This window comes from Diceros bicornis, chromosome 26 (genome assembly GCF_020826845.1).
Source record: "Diceros bicornis minor isolate mBicDic1 chromosome 26, mDicBic1.mat.cur, whole genome shotgun sequence".
In the NCBI taxonomy this organism is placed as follows: Eukaryota; Metazoa; Chordata; class Mammalia; order Perissodactyla; family Rhinocerotidae; genus Diceros; species Diceros bicornis.
In genome coordinates this window covers 22,680,332-22,696,981 of record NC_080765.1, presented here as the reverse complement: position 1 = coordinate 22,696,981, position 16,650 = coordinate 22,680,332, and the positions used below count along the sequence as shown (strand labels likewise).

General features: G+C 54.7%; 1 protein-coding gene across 1 annotated transcript in view; it reads right to left on the bottom strand.

The window, feature by feature from the left end:
- Positions 1–1,896: 1,896 nt before the first annotated feature.
- The window catches only part of GSG1L (GSG1 like), a 212,263-nt gene continuing 197,509 nt past the window's right edge, over positions 1,897–16,650 (bottom strand). The window contains exons 6-7 of the mRNA XM_058569796.1: positions 14,569–14,639; positions 1,897–2,379 (exon numbers count right to left, since the gene is read on the bottom strand). Of these exons, the coding sequence (XP_058425779.1) occupies positions 2,282–2,379; positions 14,569–14,639 (169 nt within the window). The 3' untranslated portion in view covers positions 1,897–2,281. The remainder of the gene's footprint in view (positions 2,380–14,568; positions 14,640–16,650) is intronic.

Genomic DNA, 16,650 nt, shown 5'->3' with positions numbered 1-16,650 from the left:
CGAGTCTGCTCTCATTGTCCTGCCCCGGGGCCCTTTGCTGACCCAGACCACCTCTTCTCTCCCTTCAAGTGTGGTAAAGATGAGGAAGGGGGCCATGCCGCCCACTCTCTTCTCTGCCCACCTGCCTAGAAAGTACAGCTGGGGGCTTCCCCTCTGCCACTGGCCCAGGGACCAAGTCTAGGCATCTCAAGGAGGCTTCAAGTCCCTCTGGCCTGGCTCCCCCACCCTCCCAGCCTGGTTTCCCACCACTCTCCTCTCCACTCCTGCCATCTGTACTATTTCAAAGTTCTTATAATGTCCCCAACCTTCCTCTCCCTCTACACTCTTGCCTGCCTGACATCTAGATGACCTTCATGTCTTGGCTTAAATGTCATTTTCCCAAAGGAGCCTTCCCTGACCACCACTACCCCCACCCGGCAGGCCTCTGGGCTCCCCCAGCCCCCGACTTCCCCTCACTGAGGAAGAGCAAACACCAACAAGCATTTACTATGTGCCAGGCTCCGTTCTAAGTGTTTCACGTACATTAGCTCATTTAACCCTCAGACGAGCTGTAAGAGGTAGGTATGATGATTATCCCCATGTGCCCATGGGGACGAGGCACAGAGAGGTCAGGTAACTTGCCCAAGGTCTCAACTAGAGGAGCTGGAATCTGAAGGCAGGCTGCCTGGCCCCGGCACCGGGCACCACAGCACTTCACACGCTCTACCATACACTGCACTATATACACACACTGCACTGTAATCGTCTGTCCAGTTGCTGGCCCTGCCCATCTGTGAGCTCTGTGAGCAGAGGCACCCTCTCTGGATAGTTCAGTATCCTAGCTCAAGTGCCTACCACAGCGCTTGGCACATAGTAGGGGCACAATGATATATCATTGCAGAGATGGAAACAGATGTGTGGTTGATAATGAGGATGGGTGATGCATGAAAGAATGATGGATGGAGGGATGGATGGATGGACGGATGGAGGGATGAATGGATGATGGAGGGAGGGATGGATGGATGGACGGATGGATGGACGGATGGAGGGACGAATGGATGGATGGAGGGATGGATGGACGGATGGAGGGATGAATGGATGGATGGAGGGATGGAGGGATGGATGGACGGATGGAGGGATGAATGGATGGATGGAGGGATGGAGGGATGGATGGACGGATGGAGGGATGAATGGATGGATGGAGGGATGGATGATGGAGGATGGATGATGGATGAATGATGGATGGATGATGGATTTATGGAAGAGTGAAGAACATTCTCTACTTGAGGGAAAGCTCTAGAAATCCTTCTGGGAAGGGATGAGGCCTCTTGGAGTCAGGAGTCCTGGTTCAAACCCCAATTCTGCCATTTGCTGGCTCTGTGATCTTGGGCAAGTCACATCACCTCTGTGACCCTAAGTTCCCTCGTCTGTATAATAGGAATCTGAGCCCTAGGGGTTGATGTAAAGGTGGCTCTAGACAGAGAGTAAGGGTCCCCGTGGGGGTCAGGGTGGCTTAGGGCCTGGGTTTGAGGGCTTGTTTCTTGCCCACCTCACAGGTCCCTCCTGCCTGGCCCCCACCCTGCCCACCCTCTGGAACCCAAGGCAGCCTGGCCGCCTAGCCCCATCCTGACCCCGCGCCCCAGGCCCAGCCTCGGCTCTAGGCTCCCTCCCTCGCACACCCCCATCCGGCCCTGACTGACCCAGCACCCTCAGGGCTGTCTCACCTTCAGGCTCCTTGAGGACCAGATCGGGTGGTGCCAGAGGGGACGGCCACAGCCCAGACAGCAACTGGCCTCCACACACAGCAAGAAACCAGGTTCCACAAGCATTTATTGAGCCCCTGCTGTGTGCCTGCTGTGGGACCCCCGTGGTGCCAGCGCCCCTGCCCCTCCTTCAGGAAGACCCCCACCGGCCCCTGCAGGGCTCTCCACCGCTGGCCGCCTCCTGAGCCTCCTGCTGGCTCGTTGGTCCCCAGGCTTTCAGTGACCGACGTCCGTGTCTTTCCTGGCGTACCGGCTGCCCCCAGCAGGGCTCTGCATATGATCACGGTGGCAAGGGTTAGGAGTGGCTGTCCCCAAGTCGCTCTGTGCAGCCCTGTGCATTCCCTCAGGCCACCCCGGCCCCATTTCCAGGGCCCTGAGACCCAGGCAGCGCTGGGCAGGGCGGGCCTGGGGTCTCCCACGCAGGCTGGCGGAGTCCACAGCACATGGGCCAGGTTTCCAGGGGTGCCAAGCCAGTGGTCATGAGGCAGGGGGCTGGTGCCAACAACGGCCTGAGGTCAGGGGGCCAGGCTGGGTCTCTGTCACACCCAGTGGCCCAGGACCCAGCACTGGCGGTTCAGCTCTGGTGCCTCCTGTGCAGAGCTCCGGGGCCAGGAATCTCCCATGTGTGGCTGGTGTCCTGCCAAGAGACGAGCGGGTCAGCACTGACAGCGGCCGTCCTCCACCCCCGCCCCCTCTGCCCACCACCCCACCGGCTCACCGTCCACCCGCCGCACACCCACATCCCACCCCTGGTTGCCAGGCCTACCACCCACCCTCTAACACTCCTGCCCACTCATCTGCCAACCCACACCCCGCTATCTCCCCACTGTCCCCTCTCCAGCTCACCATCCGTCTGCTCTCCACCCCATCCCGTGCCCCATCCTCCACTCGTCACCCACCAGTCCCCCATCATCTCCCATCACCCACCAGTGCCCCTATCATCCACCTGTCACCCACCAGTCCCCCTATCATCCACCTGTCACCCACCAGTCCCCCTATCATGGACCCATCCATCACCCACCAGTCCACCAACACATCTGTAACCTAGTCATACATTTCCCAGTATCTGCTGTCATCCACCTGCCAACCCACCAATATACCTGCCACTCCACTCACACACTCTTCCCACCCACAACCCCCCCACAGCCCTTAAACCCACTCATGCACCTCCCACCAGTCCACACACCAGCACTCCCATCATTGCACCATCCATCCTCCTACCCTCCATTAACATACCCACCAGGCCAGTTCCCACATACACACCTACCTACAACCCAAAACGTCCACATATCTATCCAGCCATCCACCCTCCAACTCACCTGCCTACTGGTCTACTTCCCAGCCTGCTGACACATCCACTAACTCACCTTTTCCACCCCCATGCGCCCACCCAACCCTCCATCCTCCTGCCCCCTGCCCCCTAACTACCCATCCAACAATCCCCACCGTACCCACCGACTCTGCACACCCACTGCCCACACGTTCACCCGCCCCACATCAGGCCATCCATCTGCCCCGTCAGGCCTCCCTGAGCTCCGCCGTGTGCTGCCACGGCTCAGGGAGCTGTGGGAGGGTTAGAAGAACAAGTGTGACAACTCCTGGCCCCAGGCTTTACTTGACCCCAGGGAAAAGTGAGCGAGCACGTGGGTGTGCTCCAAACTGTGAGTAGCTCTGTGGGCCAAGGCAGTGGGCAAAGACTCTGCGCCCTCCTCACTGCCCACCACTCTTGATGGCCTGGGCCAAGCGTAAGGGCTAGGAGGCTCGTCCTGATCCAACATGCTCACTCTTGTGTTTTCCCCGATTCTCGGAAGCTCACTCCCTGCCTTCGAGCAAGAGCCTCCTTAACATCTTTCTAACACACCAGAGCCGTCTCCATCTCCATCCCGTGGCCTGCCTAAAATCCTTGTACCTACTGTGCATCGAACCCTCCAGGCCCAGCTCAAGTCTCCCCTCCTGCAGGAAAGCCCCTACAGCCTCTCCCCAGCCCTCGGGGGTCTCGCTCATCTTGGAGCACCCACCCTGAGTGGCACTCCCCAGCTTTGCCCCCATTAGACCGTGAGCCCAGGAAAGCGATGGCTCAACCCATGGAGGATGCTCCACGATGGATGGATGGAGGTGGAACGCAGAGAGGAAAACAGAGGAAGGAGGGCCTGGCGTGGTGGGTGGGCTGGTGGGCTGGAGGGTGAGGAAGAAAAGTAACAGTCTATACACCCTACTAGATTCTAGTCCCATAAGCCTGTGAGGTCGCTGCCTCCCACTTTACAGAGGAGGTAACCGAGACTCAGCAAGGATAAGCGGCCACCTCAGGATTCACAGCCACGATGGAGCTGGATTGAATCAATTTCTTCCTGATGCCACACTTCCGCATTAAAAGAAATTTGTTCCACGTTGCTTTGTTTTCCTACTTGGAGCTCTAACAGATGCTCAGACATTCTTTTCATCTTTTAGCGTCAGACAGGCCCCATGAGGTGGGAATTCCTGCTGAAGCCAAGCTCCTGCTTGCACACCTCCAAGAACAGACAGCTCATTACTATTCCTTCACCCCAAAGCGGCTCTGACTGTTAGAAGATTCTTCCTAATAACAAAGGCTGGAAGGCAACAGGCAACGATGAAGAAGGTTGAGCCAACAGTGGGGGGCATGTATGCATATATTTTTTTTTGCTTTGGCTTTTTTTCTGTTTTAATATTCTTTTTTTGTTTTGTTTTGTTTTGTTTTTTCCCCCAAAGCCCCAGTAGATAGTTGTATGTCATAGCTGAACATCCTTCTAGTTGCTGCATGTGGGACGTGGCCTCAGCATGGCCAGAGAAGCAGTGCGTTGGTTGGCGCCTGGGATATGAACCAGGGCCGCCAGCAGCGGAGTGCGTTCACCTAACCACTAAGCCACGGGGCCGGCCTGTTTTAATATTCTTTAATGTTGGCGCTTTGCTAGTTTTACTATATTTTAAAAAGTAAAAAGTGGGAAACATTTGGCAAACATTCTGGAATCATTTGGCCTCAGGAAAAACATTTGTTTTGGCCCCAGTCACTGAAACAGTGGCACTCTTTGCAAGTGCTTGCTGCCAAGACATAGGTGTTTGAATTTTTTTTAATCTAGAATAAATATTTGGTGCACAGAAAGGTTTGATTGTTTTTCTAAATGAGTGTTTAGAAGTGATTGTAGCTGCTCTCGCTGTTGCCAACAGGCAGAACCTTGGAGAGTTCATTGGAACAGAGAGACAATGGTCGTGTATTTTTAAGGAAAAAGAAAGGCCATCATCCCTCCCCTTCCTTGAGTTAAAACCAGCACCTTGTCCCCTGGGTCTGGAGGTCAAGCCACAGAGGACCGGGCCCTCCTCCCCTCTCCAGCCCCCCGGGAGGGGCCCTAGGCCGTTTACAGTGAGGAGGGGGGCGCTCTGTCCTCCCCACACCTGAGAAGCACCCCGCAGCCCACCACGACTCCCCACTCACTTCCCTCCACCAAGTCTCTTTACTTTTGGGCTATCACCAGCAAGAAAAAAAAAAGCTGTCTGCTGTAGATTGGAGAATCCCACCTCAAAAAGCCTACTGCCCAAGCAAATGACATAAAGGGGTGAAGGGGCCAGAAGCAGCCATTCCTCAGCTCTGGCCAATTGTCACCATGGGGAACGTGAGCTCAGATCTTCCAAAAAGCTAACAGAAACTGAAAATCAGGATTTCGAAATAAAATCTCCTGGTTTTAAATGATGACAACTAAGGTTTTTAAAACATCATCCGTGGGCCAAGTAGCGTCTCTCAGGCTGGACTCAGCCCACAGGAGGCCATTTTTCTGACCTCTGACTGTTTCCAGGACTGCATCTCTGTTCCATGACTCTGTGCTGTGGCCTTGCACATTCTGGTCCCTCGGCCAGGTGCCCTTCCCTGCTGTTCTCTGGCTACTGAGTCCCCCACTCCTCTTTCAAGTGCTCCCTCCTCTGGGAAGCACTGCGTGACCTCACAGGCAGAAGCCTCGCTCCCTCCTCTGTGCCCCCACAACACGCTGCATATCCCTCTCTCCCTGCGCTGGTCGAGACAACAACTTTGTGTTGCCAAGGTCTCCCCAACTAACCTGGGGACTCAACGGGTCCCCAGGGACTGGGGTCCAAAGGGTCTGGATCTGCTTCATCCTGGAGCCCTCGGCCCCCAGCACCCGGCCGGGCACAGAGCAGGTCCCAAGCTGACTTTTTATAACCAATGAAGAAACCGTGCAGGAGGATGGAGTGATTTCTAGGCTTAAGAGATGAGCTCTGCCCTCCTGTCCTATTATGAGATTCTGTATATTACGAAAGGCTCTTTGCTCAGCATCTCCTCCTTTGAATACAGGCTCAGGGGGCAAAAACTGTACTTGGAGTCCAACAGTCAAAGGTTCAAGTCCATGCTCTACCGCTGACAAGCTGTGTGAACTTTTTTTTTTAAAGCTGTGTGACTTTTGACGAGTAACTTCACCTCAGAGCCTGCAAAAGGATGTGAGTTACAAAGGAGTCAGCAGGCCCAGCAGGCCCCCTGCTGCAAGTCCTCCATTGTCTGACCTCAGACAGACGTGAAAATAACAAAATACCAGTACTAGGAGCAGGTGGGTCCAGCCACCTCTCTTCACAGATGGGCAAGCTGAGGCCCATCGGTGGAAGAGATTTGTCCAAGGTCCCACTCAGAGGGCTGGTAGCAAGTACTGTGTTTCAATTCCCCCAGAACATCCCAGGCTTAGCAGAGTATTCAGCCCATAGGAGGTTCTCAGAAGACGTGATTTTTCTTCCCTTTTTATTCCAAATGGCAAAACATGAACATATTTAACATCCAGTCCCTTCCAGTCCGCACTTCCCAATCCTCCTGTGGGAAATCACTGTCTTAAACTCTCTCCAGGGCACCAAGGTCCCGGGGGATCAGCTCTTAGCTCTGCTGAATTGAATGAAATCACACCCACGGATCCAAAATGGATTCACTGGGTTGGAAGGGCCCTTCAGGACGAAGAATGCCGATGCCACCACAAGTGTGCAGATGGGGGAACCAGAGCACTTACAGGGGAAGTGATGTGTCCAGATGCTCTGAAGCTGGCAGAGGAATAGTCAGCGTGGGCAGGCCCCAGGGGTGGGCAGGTGGGTGGTATTGGTGCCTCTGACCCCATAGCAGCCCAGTCGGGCATGGGAAGAGCCGGACTCCTTTATGAAGAGCACCTTCTGGCCACTCACCCTCCCACTGTCCGAGGTGCTGAAGGCCTCTCTCTAGGACTCCCGGGCCCATCCAGCGCCTCCTGTCCAGCTGCCTAATCTTGAACTCTCACCTCTAGAAAGAGATGGGATGTGGGGAGCCATGGAGAAATGAATCAAGGTTGGCACAGAGATGGCTTTGGAGACCCTTCAGCTAGTGACACCGTCATCCCTCTTCTGTTGTAACAACCTTGGTGAGGGCACCCTGGCTGCCTCTCCAAGTTGACCTTGCTCTGTAAGTCTGCACTGTCAGGGGCTTCAGAGGCTCCATCGCATCTGGTACCATCCGTTTACTGGTTTCCTCGCAGTCTCCCCTACTAGGCTGTATGTGGACACAGAGTAGCTCTGCTTTTATTCATCACTGTGTCCCCAGTACCCAGCACAATTCCAGACACAGTATTGATAGTACAGATCTGTTGAATGAATAAACAATGGAAGATTCAGGAAGAAGAGCAGGTTTGTGTGGGATCCACATGGAGGGGAAGTTTGGGTTTCTGGTCTACCCTGGGGGCAGGTTGTCTTAGAGATCGAATGGGGGGCCCATCCTTCTCTTCACTGGAGTCCATCTTCTGGGACCTCATGTTTCTGGGCCATAACATTCTCTTCATCTCTTTTCCACACTCGGGACCAGGCTGAGTCCACTTAACTGGACACCTCTTCCCAGAGCCATTGAGTCCTTCCTTCTCTTATGAAACATTTGTTGAGCACCTACTGTGTGTCAGCTTCCATACTGGGTGCTGGGTCTACAGACAAGAGTGAGATGCAGACAGGCCCTCTGGGTGCTCACAGTCTGGTGGGGGACACAGACACCCAGGAAAGGATGATAGGAGCGAGCACGCCGACAGCTCTTACTGTCTGCCAGGAGCCACTCACTGCACCTCGTGTTCATTGGCTCATTTAATCTTCAGAAATATGAGTTAGGTGCCACCACCACGCCCATTTTACAGATGAGGAAACTGAGGCCTAGATAGGTTAAGTCATTTGTCCAAGGTCTCACCACTTGGATTTGAACCCGGGCAGCCTCACTCCAAAGGCTGGGCTCGTAACCACCATAAAATTCTGCCTTAAGGATGCGAGCGCCAGGACAGGGAAATGCAGAGATAAACGTGACCACCTCCGCCAGAGGATGAGGAGAGGGTTGGTTGCCATTCCCAGACACTTGAGCCAGACTTTGACAGCACTGCGAAGCACACAATTCCACTGGTAGGGCTTGTTTTTTGCCAAATGGAGGAAGGAAGCGGGTCATTTCAGGCAGAAGGAACAGGGTGTGAAATAGGTTCTTGGCAGGAAAATGAGGTTTTCAGGAGGTGTGAAAAACCCAGCAATGTTCGTGGCTGGGGGAAAGCAAGAAAAGTCCGTGTGGCTGGAAAGCAGGAACACGGGGCTGGAGGGGCGAGGGGTGGGGAGTCGTGGTTGCAAAAGTTGCCAGGTGCCAGGTGTAAAAAGCCAGCTGGCCCCTTGGGGGTACAGGGTTCACCCCGTAACTGGAGTTTCTGCCCTGTCATCAGACTTACCTGATGCAGACTCAGGGCCCTGTCACAAACCAAGCAATTAGAATCTCCAGGGAAAACTGGATTTTAACAACTGCCCCTAAGTGTTTCTTAGGATCATGTGTGACCGGAGGAGCACCGCCTTGGGCAAAAACTGGCGTGGAGAAGAAGAATGGCAAAGCTTTAGCTTGGAGCCTCATAGAGCTGTGACCCACGACAAAGGATCTTGCTTCTTGGAACCCAAGTATCTTCACCTGTAAGATGGAAACACCCCTCCGAGCAACTACCGCGTGAGGACTCAGTGAGCTAAAGCATTCACCGGAAGTGTGCTGACGGCTGACTAGTGCTAGGCACTTGGGCTGCCACGTGAATGTGGCGACATGTCCCTGTCCCCATGACCTTTCCACTCTGGTGGGGAGACAGTTGGCAAAGAAAGATTCCGAGAGCGATGAGTGGCTGAAAGGACTCTGTGGGGGTGTCAGAGGGGCTGGTGCAGCGCCTGACCCCATCCGGGATGCTTCATGGGGGGTTCTGGAGCTGGGAGGGGGCAGGGGCGACGAGATCAAGCTTGTGTCTCAGGAGGATGGATCGGCGGGGAACTGGCCCCAGAAGCAGCAGTCTCCATCCAGAAGCTGCTGGACAGACAAAATGCAGAGCTGCTCCTGGCGGCAGCTTCAGAGGGACAGGGGCCCAGGGCCGAGTGCTGCTCAGAATCTGGTCTGTGGAGCCACAGAAGCAGCACCACAGGAACTTGTTAGAAATGCAGACTCCCAGGCCCCTCCCTGACCTCCCAGCCAGACACTCAGGGGTGGGGCCTGGCAATCCGCGTTTTAAGGAGCCCACGAGGGGATTCTACGCTAATGTTGGCTTGGGTCTCTCAAGCCCCAGAGCCAGGGTCTCGCACATCTCTAAGCCACGTGCCTGTCTGTGCACCCAGCGAGTTGGCATTGATATTTATTTCAGAAATATGGTCTGTTTCCATTTTAATAAAGGAAGCAGACTCGAGCAGTAGTAGATTGGATTTGACTTTTATCTAATAAAAATGCCAAGTTGCTCTGAGCCCAGAAAAGTCTTCCTTGAAATTCCCTCTGCTATTGCGAGGGCAGCAGCGGCAGAGACCCGTCTAGACGGAGCTCCCAGAAGCCACCTCTGTACCCGGCGCGCAACAGGCTCTCGCCCGGCCCAGGCTTACAGACATACCTGGCAAAATCAGAAGCCCGTCTCGGGCATTGAACCTGACAGCTGCAATCAGCTGCAAACCCCAGCTGCCCCTGAAAGGAAGATGCAGACACCCGGACCGTACGGCGGCATCGCCTCCATCAGATGTCACACCTGATGTGCTCCTGAGCCAGCTGGTGGCACTGCAAAGCCCAGAAGGTAGGTTTCAAAAGCAAACTCTTTCCTCAGGAAAAATTGTGGCAGAATCCATATCACAGTAGCCCAAGAAAAAATAGCAACTTTTGGAGCAGTTAGGATAGCCAAAAGTGCATGTAACCGCGTGTGTACAAGTGGCTGCTCAGGTGGGAAACGGGGAGAAACTTGGAGGTTTAGAGCCAGCCATCGAGCACTGACTATGTGCCACTGTGCCAGGCTCTCGGGACACAGAAGTGGACAAACGAGACAGGCGCCTGCTCTCATGGAACCCAGTGGAGAGAGGCAACAAAATGAAACCAAGGATACAAAAATAAAAGATAATTTCGGAGAGGGACAGAGGCTATGAAGAAAGAAAACATGGTGGTGTGAGGGTGACCAGGGAATTGGCCTTGCACCTGAGACTTAAAGAGGAGACAAAGCCAGCCATGCAGAGATTCAGAGGGAGAGAATTCCAGGCAGAGAGAACAGCAAGTGCAAGGACTCTGTGAAGGGAAAGGTTTTGCATGTTCAAGAAGGAGACAGGCCAGCGTGGCTGAAGCAGAACGAGGGAGGGGAGAGAGGGAGGCGACGAGGTCAAAGGTTAGGGGCCGCAGCAGGACCGGCCTCATTCCCAGGGTAAGGGGACAGATCTACATGCGAAGCTGGGTTGTACCTGCCAGAGACCAGAGATCTCAGCAAAGTCAGTTTGCCTTTCAGATCCTTAGTTTCTCCGTCTACACATAAGAATAATCATCCCCCCTTCCCAGGGCTGGGCAGCCATCAGATGAGCTGGCCATGGAGTGCTTAGCAGAGACCCGCGCACAGTAAGCGTTTAATAATGCGAGCTCCCTGACTTTCCTCCTCCCGGTTCCTCCTGCCGGCAAGTCAGCCCACCACAAGATCTGAGCAGCTGCTCGGTGCAGAAATATTGCAAAACTCACCCAGGCATTTCCAAAATATTTTCTTGGCCAAAACCCCACTAGCAGCTAAGAGGCTGCGTTGGGAGATGGTGTCATTTCCCTAGACGGTCTGATCAGACTGCTTTCCTAAGCCCGTGGGCCCCGTGAGGACCGAGTCCCCGTGTGGCCCAGCCCTGCATCCTGGTGCCTGCCCAGGGTCTGACACATGGGGTATGCCCAGCCCTGGAGCCACAAACGGCAGCTCCCACTGGGGGCTCAGGGCTTGGAGCCAGACGGGATGGGTGCGAATGCCAGCTCTGCTACTTCCTGGCACAGCCATAACCTCCCTGGGCCTCGCTTTCCCTGTCTGTAAAATGGGGCTGTATTTAGGATTAAATGAGCGATGGAAGTAAAATCCTCAGAACATAGGCGGGGGTGACGTATTATCATCAGACCTGGTGGGATGAGCTCTTCCCATGACTTTTTTCATAACCCAGTCCAGGTGTCATGACTATAGCTATAGGATTCTCCCAGTTGGTTCACCCCTGGCTAAGTCTCCCACCCCCTGAGCTGGGGGAGGCACCGTGCCTCTGCTGTGACAGTGCCGCCCTGACCCCAGTATAGCTCCCCAGTCCAGGAACATGCCTTATTCATCTGCATGTCCCAGACCCAGGACGGGGTCCAGCCCAGAGAAGCATCGTTAGTAAAGATTTTTGAATAAATGAATGAATAAACGACTTTCATGTGGCCGCAGGAGAGCCTACTTCAGGTTAATTAAAGTGACTGGAGCTGTCATGCTGGCTTTCCAGCCCACAGGGGGCTGACTCCCCCCGGCCTCTGACAGCAGAGGCGTCTTTTTCTTCCCCATTGTCTTAACTCTGAGTCTCTAGCGCCTCCGCTGCCCCCCCAGGGAAAGACGGCCATCCCTGCCCACTGGGCCACCTATGAAAGGGCCACCCAGCAGAGGGGCTGTGGGGTCTGAGCTTCCTTTCTTGACCAGGAAGCCAGGATTTGGAAAACTCTGGAAGCAGTTAACAGCTCTCCACCACCCCTTCCCCGACTTCTCTGCGAGCCCCGGGGTGTCAGGATCTCTCTCCCCCCACCCCACACATTCTCCCAAATGACCTCGGCGGTCCCCTGGCTTCAAGTATCTCCATTCCCAACCCTACACAACCCTCAAACTCAACACAGACAGAGCATCATCGCGCCCTAACAACTTGTCCCCTCCATATCCATCGGTTGGTGATACCAGCCCTTGATTGCTGGAGCAAAACGTCTGTGCATATCCCAGGTTCCTCCCTCGAATCAGACAAGCCGAGGCCATGGGCGCCCCCGTGGTGGAGCAGCACGCTGACCTCCGAGGGCGCCAGGCTTTCTCCACTCCTCCCCCCTGCCCAGCAGCCCTCAGACAAGGACTGAGGAGAGTGACTGTCACATCTGGGACATGACTCAGCCGCGTGTGCTCTGCAATGGCTGCCCCGGAGGGGCCCCCGGCGGTTATCACCCTGATAACAAGCTTTTCTTGCTTACTCTGCTCCCCTGCTCCCACCTGCGTTTTCTGGGATCACCCAAATAAGGGACTTGCTATTGAATCCTTATCTCAGGATCTGCTTCTGGGAGAACCCAGACTGAGACACTCTGACAATTCTTCCAGCAAAGAACTCTTGAATCCACCCCCTTTATCTCCACAGCTCAGGCCACATCGTCCCCCCACCCCCTCCCCGGGAATGACTGGCAACACATCTGAGCTGTCTGCTGGCCTCTCGTCTTCCTCCCCTGGACACTTTCCCCACATTGCAGGTGGACGGATGGATATGGATATAGATGAACATATAGATATAGCTTTAGGTATACATAAAGATACAGATAGTCTGGGTAGGTCTCTTCCCTGCGCAAAATGCCCCTGGGCTCCCCACTGCGTAGCCCATACCTCCCCACGGTCCTCCCTTCTGTGCCCCTCCAGCCCATCTCCTCCCACTCTCCCCCTTGCTCTCCCGGCCCCAGCCACACTGGCCTCCCGTCCCAGCTGTTCCTGCTTCGGGGACTTGGACTCGCCGGCCTCTCTGCCCGGTAGGCTCTTTATTTGCTGACTCCATCTCATCCGTTAGGTCTCAGCTCCACGGCTCCGCAGAGAGCCCCCCGTGACCCTTTCCTCCATCCTCAGGCCCCAGGGAATTGGCCTGTCCTCCCCCAGCTCCCCAGCTGCCCCCAAGACAAGCCCCACAGCCTCCTTCCATCCGTGGTTTCCTGCCCACTCTGCAGGGAGCCTGGGGAGGCTCAGGCACAGGCAGGGGAGCCGGTGGTGCTCTGGAACACGCCAGGGCTCTCGGCCTTCATCCCCTCCATGTGCTTCCCCAGCCCTCGGGTGGATTTCTGCTCCCCTGTTATCCCTGAGGTGGGCACTGGCCCCCAACCCCCCCACACGCCATGCTTCCTGACACCTTCCTGCAGGAAGCCCCCCACCCTAGCACAGACGTCTGGCATGAAACCCCGGCATGTGAGCCCACGGTGTGTGAGCCCAGTGTCCACATCAGGGCCACCATGGTTCCTCAGGCAGGTCACTAGCATTCGGGCCATCTTCCTGGGCTGGTGCCTCCTGTGGGAGCTTCTTCCCTCCGAGTGAAGACATCACCCTCTCCTCTTCTCCACCCAGGCCTCCTCCCGGGCTCCTCACACACCTCCACCTTCTCCTTTCCCGCAGAGCCATCTCTCACTCAGTGACAGGATCGGAGTCAGAGACACCTGAGGTTATACCTCCTCTGCCTTAGTCCGGGGGTCCCCAGATGCAGACCCTCAGGTAGGAATTGGAGTGTAGGGAGGTCGTGGAGGTGCACGAAATGGGGCAGAGAGGGAAAGCAGCACCCAGAAGGGAAGGCAGCCAAGCCAGGGCCGCTGCGAACCCAACCCCACAGGGGGCTGTGCAAAACGCACGCCTCGGGGTCCTCCCACTCCAGGGCCAGGGAGCTTCCCCTGCATTTCTCACATTCTGTGGGCGCAAGTGGGGGAAGCTCCCAGGCCCAGAGATGCGGATAGTGGCAGGTGGAAGGCACTGGAGCTTCCTGAGAGGTCTGAGAGATGGGGGCAGGGCACTGACAGTGTCTGCGCTAACTGCTCTGCCACTGCCCAGTTAAGCTGTGTGACCTTGGGCCAGTTACTCCACCTCTCTGAGCCTTAATTTCCTCAGCTGCAAAATGTGGATAGCAATCCCAGCTGTAGGGGTTGGGGGTCAGCAAGAATATGAGATCAGGCACGAAAAGCCCTTAGTATGGGGTGGGGTGGGGAGGGAGCACGTGGGGGCATTCAGCAGGCTCAGCTGAGATTTTGCCATTTTAACTTTAATCCCACATCAACGCTTTCCTCTTCTGCCTGGAGCAAGGCCCCTTCTCTCTCTCCTTTTACCTCCCCTTTGCTTCCTGGTCTAGACATTTGTTTTCCTGATGGGCGCCCTGGGCTCTGTCTGTGGGGTCCCCCACAGCGGGGCATGTGAAGTCAATGCAGTCTAAGCCTCCAGGAGCGTCCACGGATCAAACAAACCTGTCCACTGTCACCTCCCTGGCCTGGCTACTTCAACCCTCATGCTGCTCTCCTTCAGCTTAATGGCTAACCCTGGCCTAGACTTGAGCTGTGGTCCGCCGGCCTGCCTGTAAGCACTCCAGTGTCCCTCTTGCTTTCTTAGCATCCAACCCCCACCGTGAGGGCTGTGGCCGCTGTGTGCAGAGGACTTGCTACGCTAAGACACCAGCCTCAGTTTCCCCATCTGTAGCGTGTGTCTGTGGGAGAACGCAGGGGTGCAGGGAGAGGTTGGCCGGGCTCATCTCCACAGTGCCTTCTCCTTGGGCGACCCACGAATATGTAGCGCAGGCTCCCGCAGATGAGGCCACTTACGGGCGGGGTATCTCTCGTGGCGGCAAGCTAAGCGGAGGTCCTCCTCCTCGGTTCCATCCCTCTTCTCGATCCTGGAAAGAAAAGAAGCCAAAAGCCTGTGTAAGAAAGAGCAGGCTGAGCTGGCAGAGACCCAGGACCTGAAAAAGTGCAGCCCTTCTCCTCTGGAGAATGTTTTGCAAAGCAACTTGGCCCCACTGCCCCATGGGGTCCTTAGCACAACCCTGTGAGGTGGGTGTCATTATCTCCACTTACTGATGGGGAAACTGACGCACTGGGAGGTGATGTGACCCATCAGGTGCCACACAGCTAATAAATAGAGGCAGAACAGGGATGCAAACCCATGTGCTCTCACAAAAAGTTATCCAATTCTGTGCAAATGGTATATTACAAAAGAATGTGTACAGCTTGATTTGTTTAAAAAACTACACACTGATATGCACAAAAATTTATTTGGCTGAATATTACCACAAGGCTAATGGTGATTAATGCTAGATAATGAGACTATGGGGGATTAAATCTGGAGCCTTCTTTTGAATTTACTTCTACTTTCTGATTTGGGGGCAACAGACATTGATTCGCTGTATCACTTTTCTTAACTAAATTAAAACACTTGCTAAAGACATTTCTACCTATAAACAAATCCCTGGTCCTCTGACTTCCCGCACAGTGCTCTCTCCCTCCAGCAACGGTGAGAATTCCTCCTGTGTGGCTTCCTTCTCTGGCATCTCAAGGTCACCGAACTTCTGGTAGGGGGCCTGCCTCTCCTGGCGTGGGCGGGGATGACAAGCACGGAGCAGAGGCTGATGAGGGTCAAGAGTGGAGGCAGCTGCAGATTCTCTGACACTGCTCCTCCCTCCCATCCCACCGATGACTGGGCCAGAGCGGGCGCGGCCGTAGTCCCACATCACACTCATCCATTTGTAACCCAGATAAATTCCAGTGCTCCACATGGTCCAGTCCAGCCATGCATCAGCTTTAGAGACACGCAATGAGTGCCCTGAAGTAGAAACAACTCACTCATTACTGAGTCTCCTCCAGAACACCGGAAGGACCCCCAGCTCCCTATCTGCAGCCCTACATCGTGGCATCTCTCCTCCATTCCTCTCTTTGCCTTTTCCCTGCCTTGCAGCTGACCTCTCACCCCGTCTCACGTTCAGTGCTTCCCCCACACTCTTCCAGTGCCCTCAGCACAGCGTCTTCCCTTCTCTCCACCCTCCTGTTCTGTCGACCGCTGTCCTCTTTCCTCCCACGCAAGAAGTCCCAATCCTTTCCAAAGCACATGCCCAGCCCTGTTTCCTGATTCTTCCCAGCGTATCTTATTCCCAGTTGCACAGCTGCGTCCAGAGGCTCGGGGCTGGGGAAGGAGACACGGGGAAGGTTGTGAACGACGAGGAAGCAACGCCAGACGTGGTCCCAGTGGAAGGGAGAGAAATGCTCATGCACTGATCATTTTGGTCCCCTAAGACTGTTCGTTCATTCATTCAACAGAAATTTCCTGAGGACCTGCTCCATACAGTTTGCACCAGATGCTGTGAGCAGGACAGAAAGGTCTACTTCATATCTCTGCCCTCAGAAAGCTTCCAGTCTAGGAGGAAGACGAGCTTGCACACAAGTTAGAAAGTGACAGACATTGAATAATGCCACCCAGACATTGCCCACGCCGTATGTGCCCAGGGGCTGGGCCTGTGCTTCCCAGGGGACAAATTCTGAACACGGTCCCTATTTAGAGATATCTTCTGTGGCCTGGGGGCCCAGACAGCAGAACAGAGGCCTGAGTGTTGATGCCACAGGAAGGCAGAGATCCTATAGACAGTCGGTGCTGGGGGAGGTTCACTATAAAGGAAGATGACCTTTCTTTCTTTCTTTCTTTTTTGTCTTTTAGTGGAAATATTTTTGTTATTTTCCTGATAGCACAGGCTTGCTCTAAAAAAACAAAAAGTCTAACTCCATAGAGAGAGCAGAAGTCCCCTATAATTACACCTCCATGTGGTGGGATCACCCCTGTTAGTAGTTTAGTGTTTATCTTTTCAGAATTAACTCTTTTTTTTTTTAACATAAATAGTCTCAAATTAAACACACTTT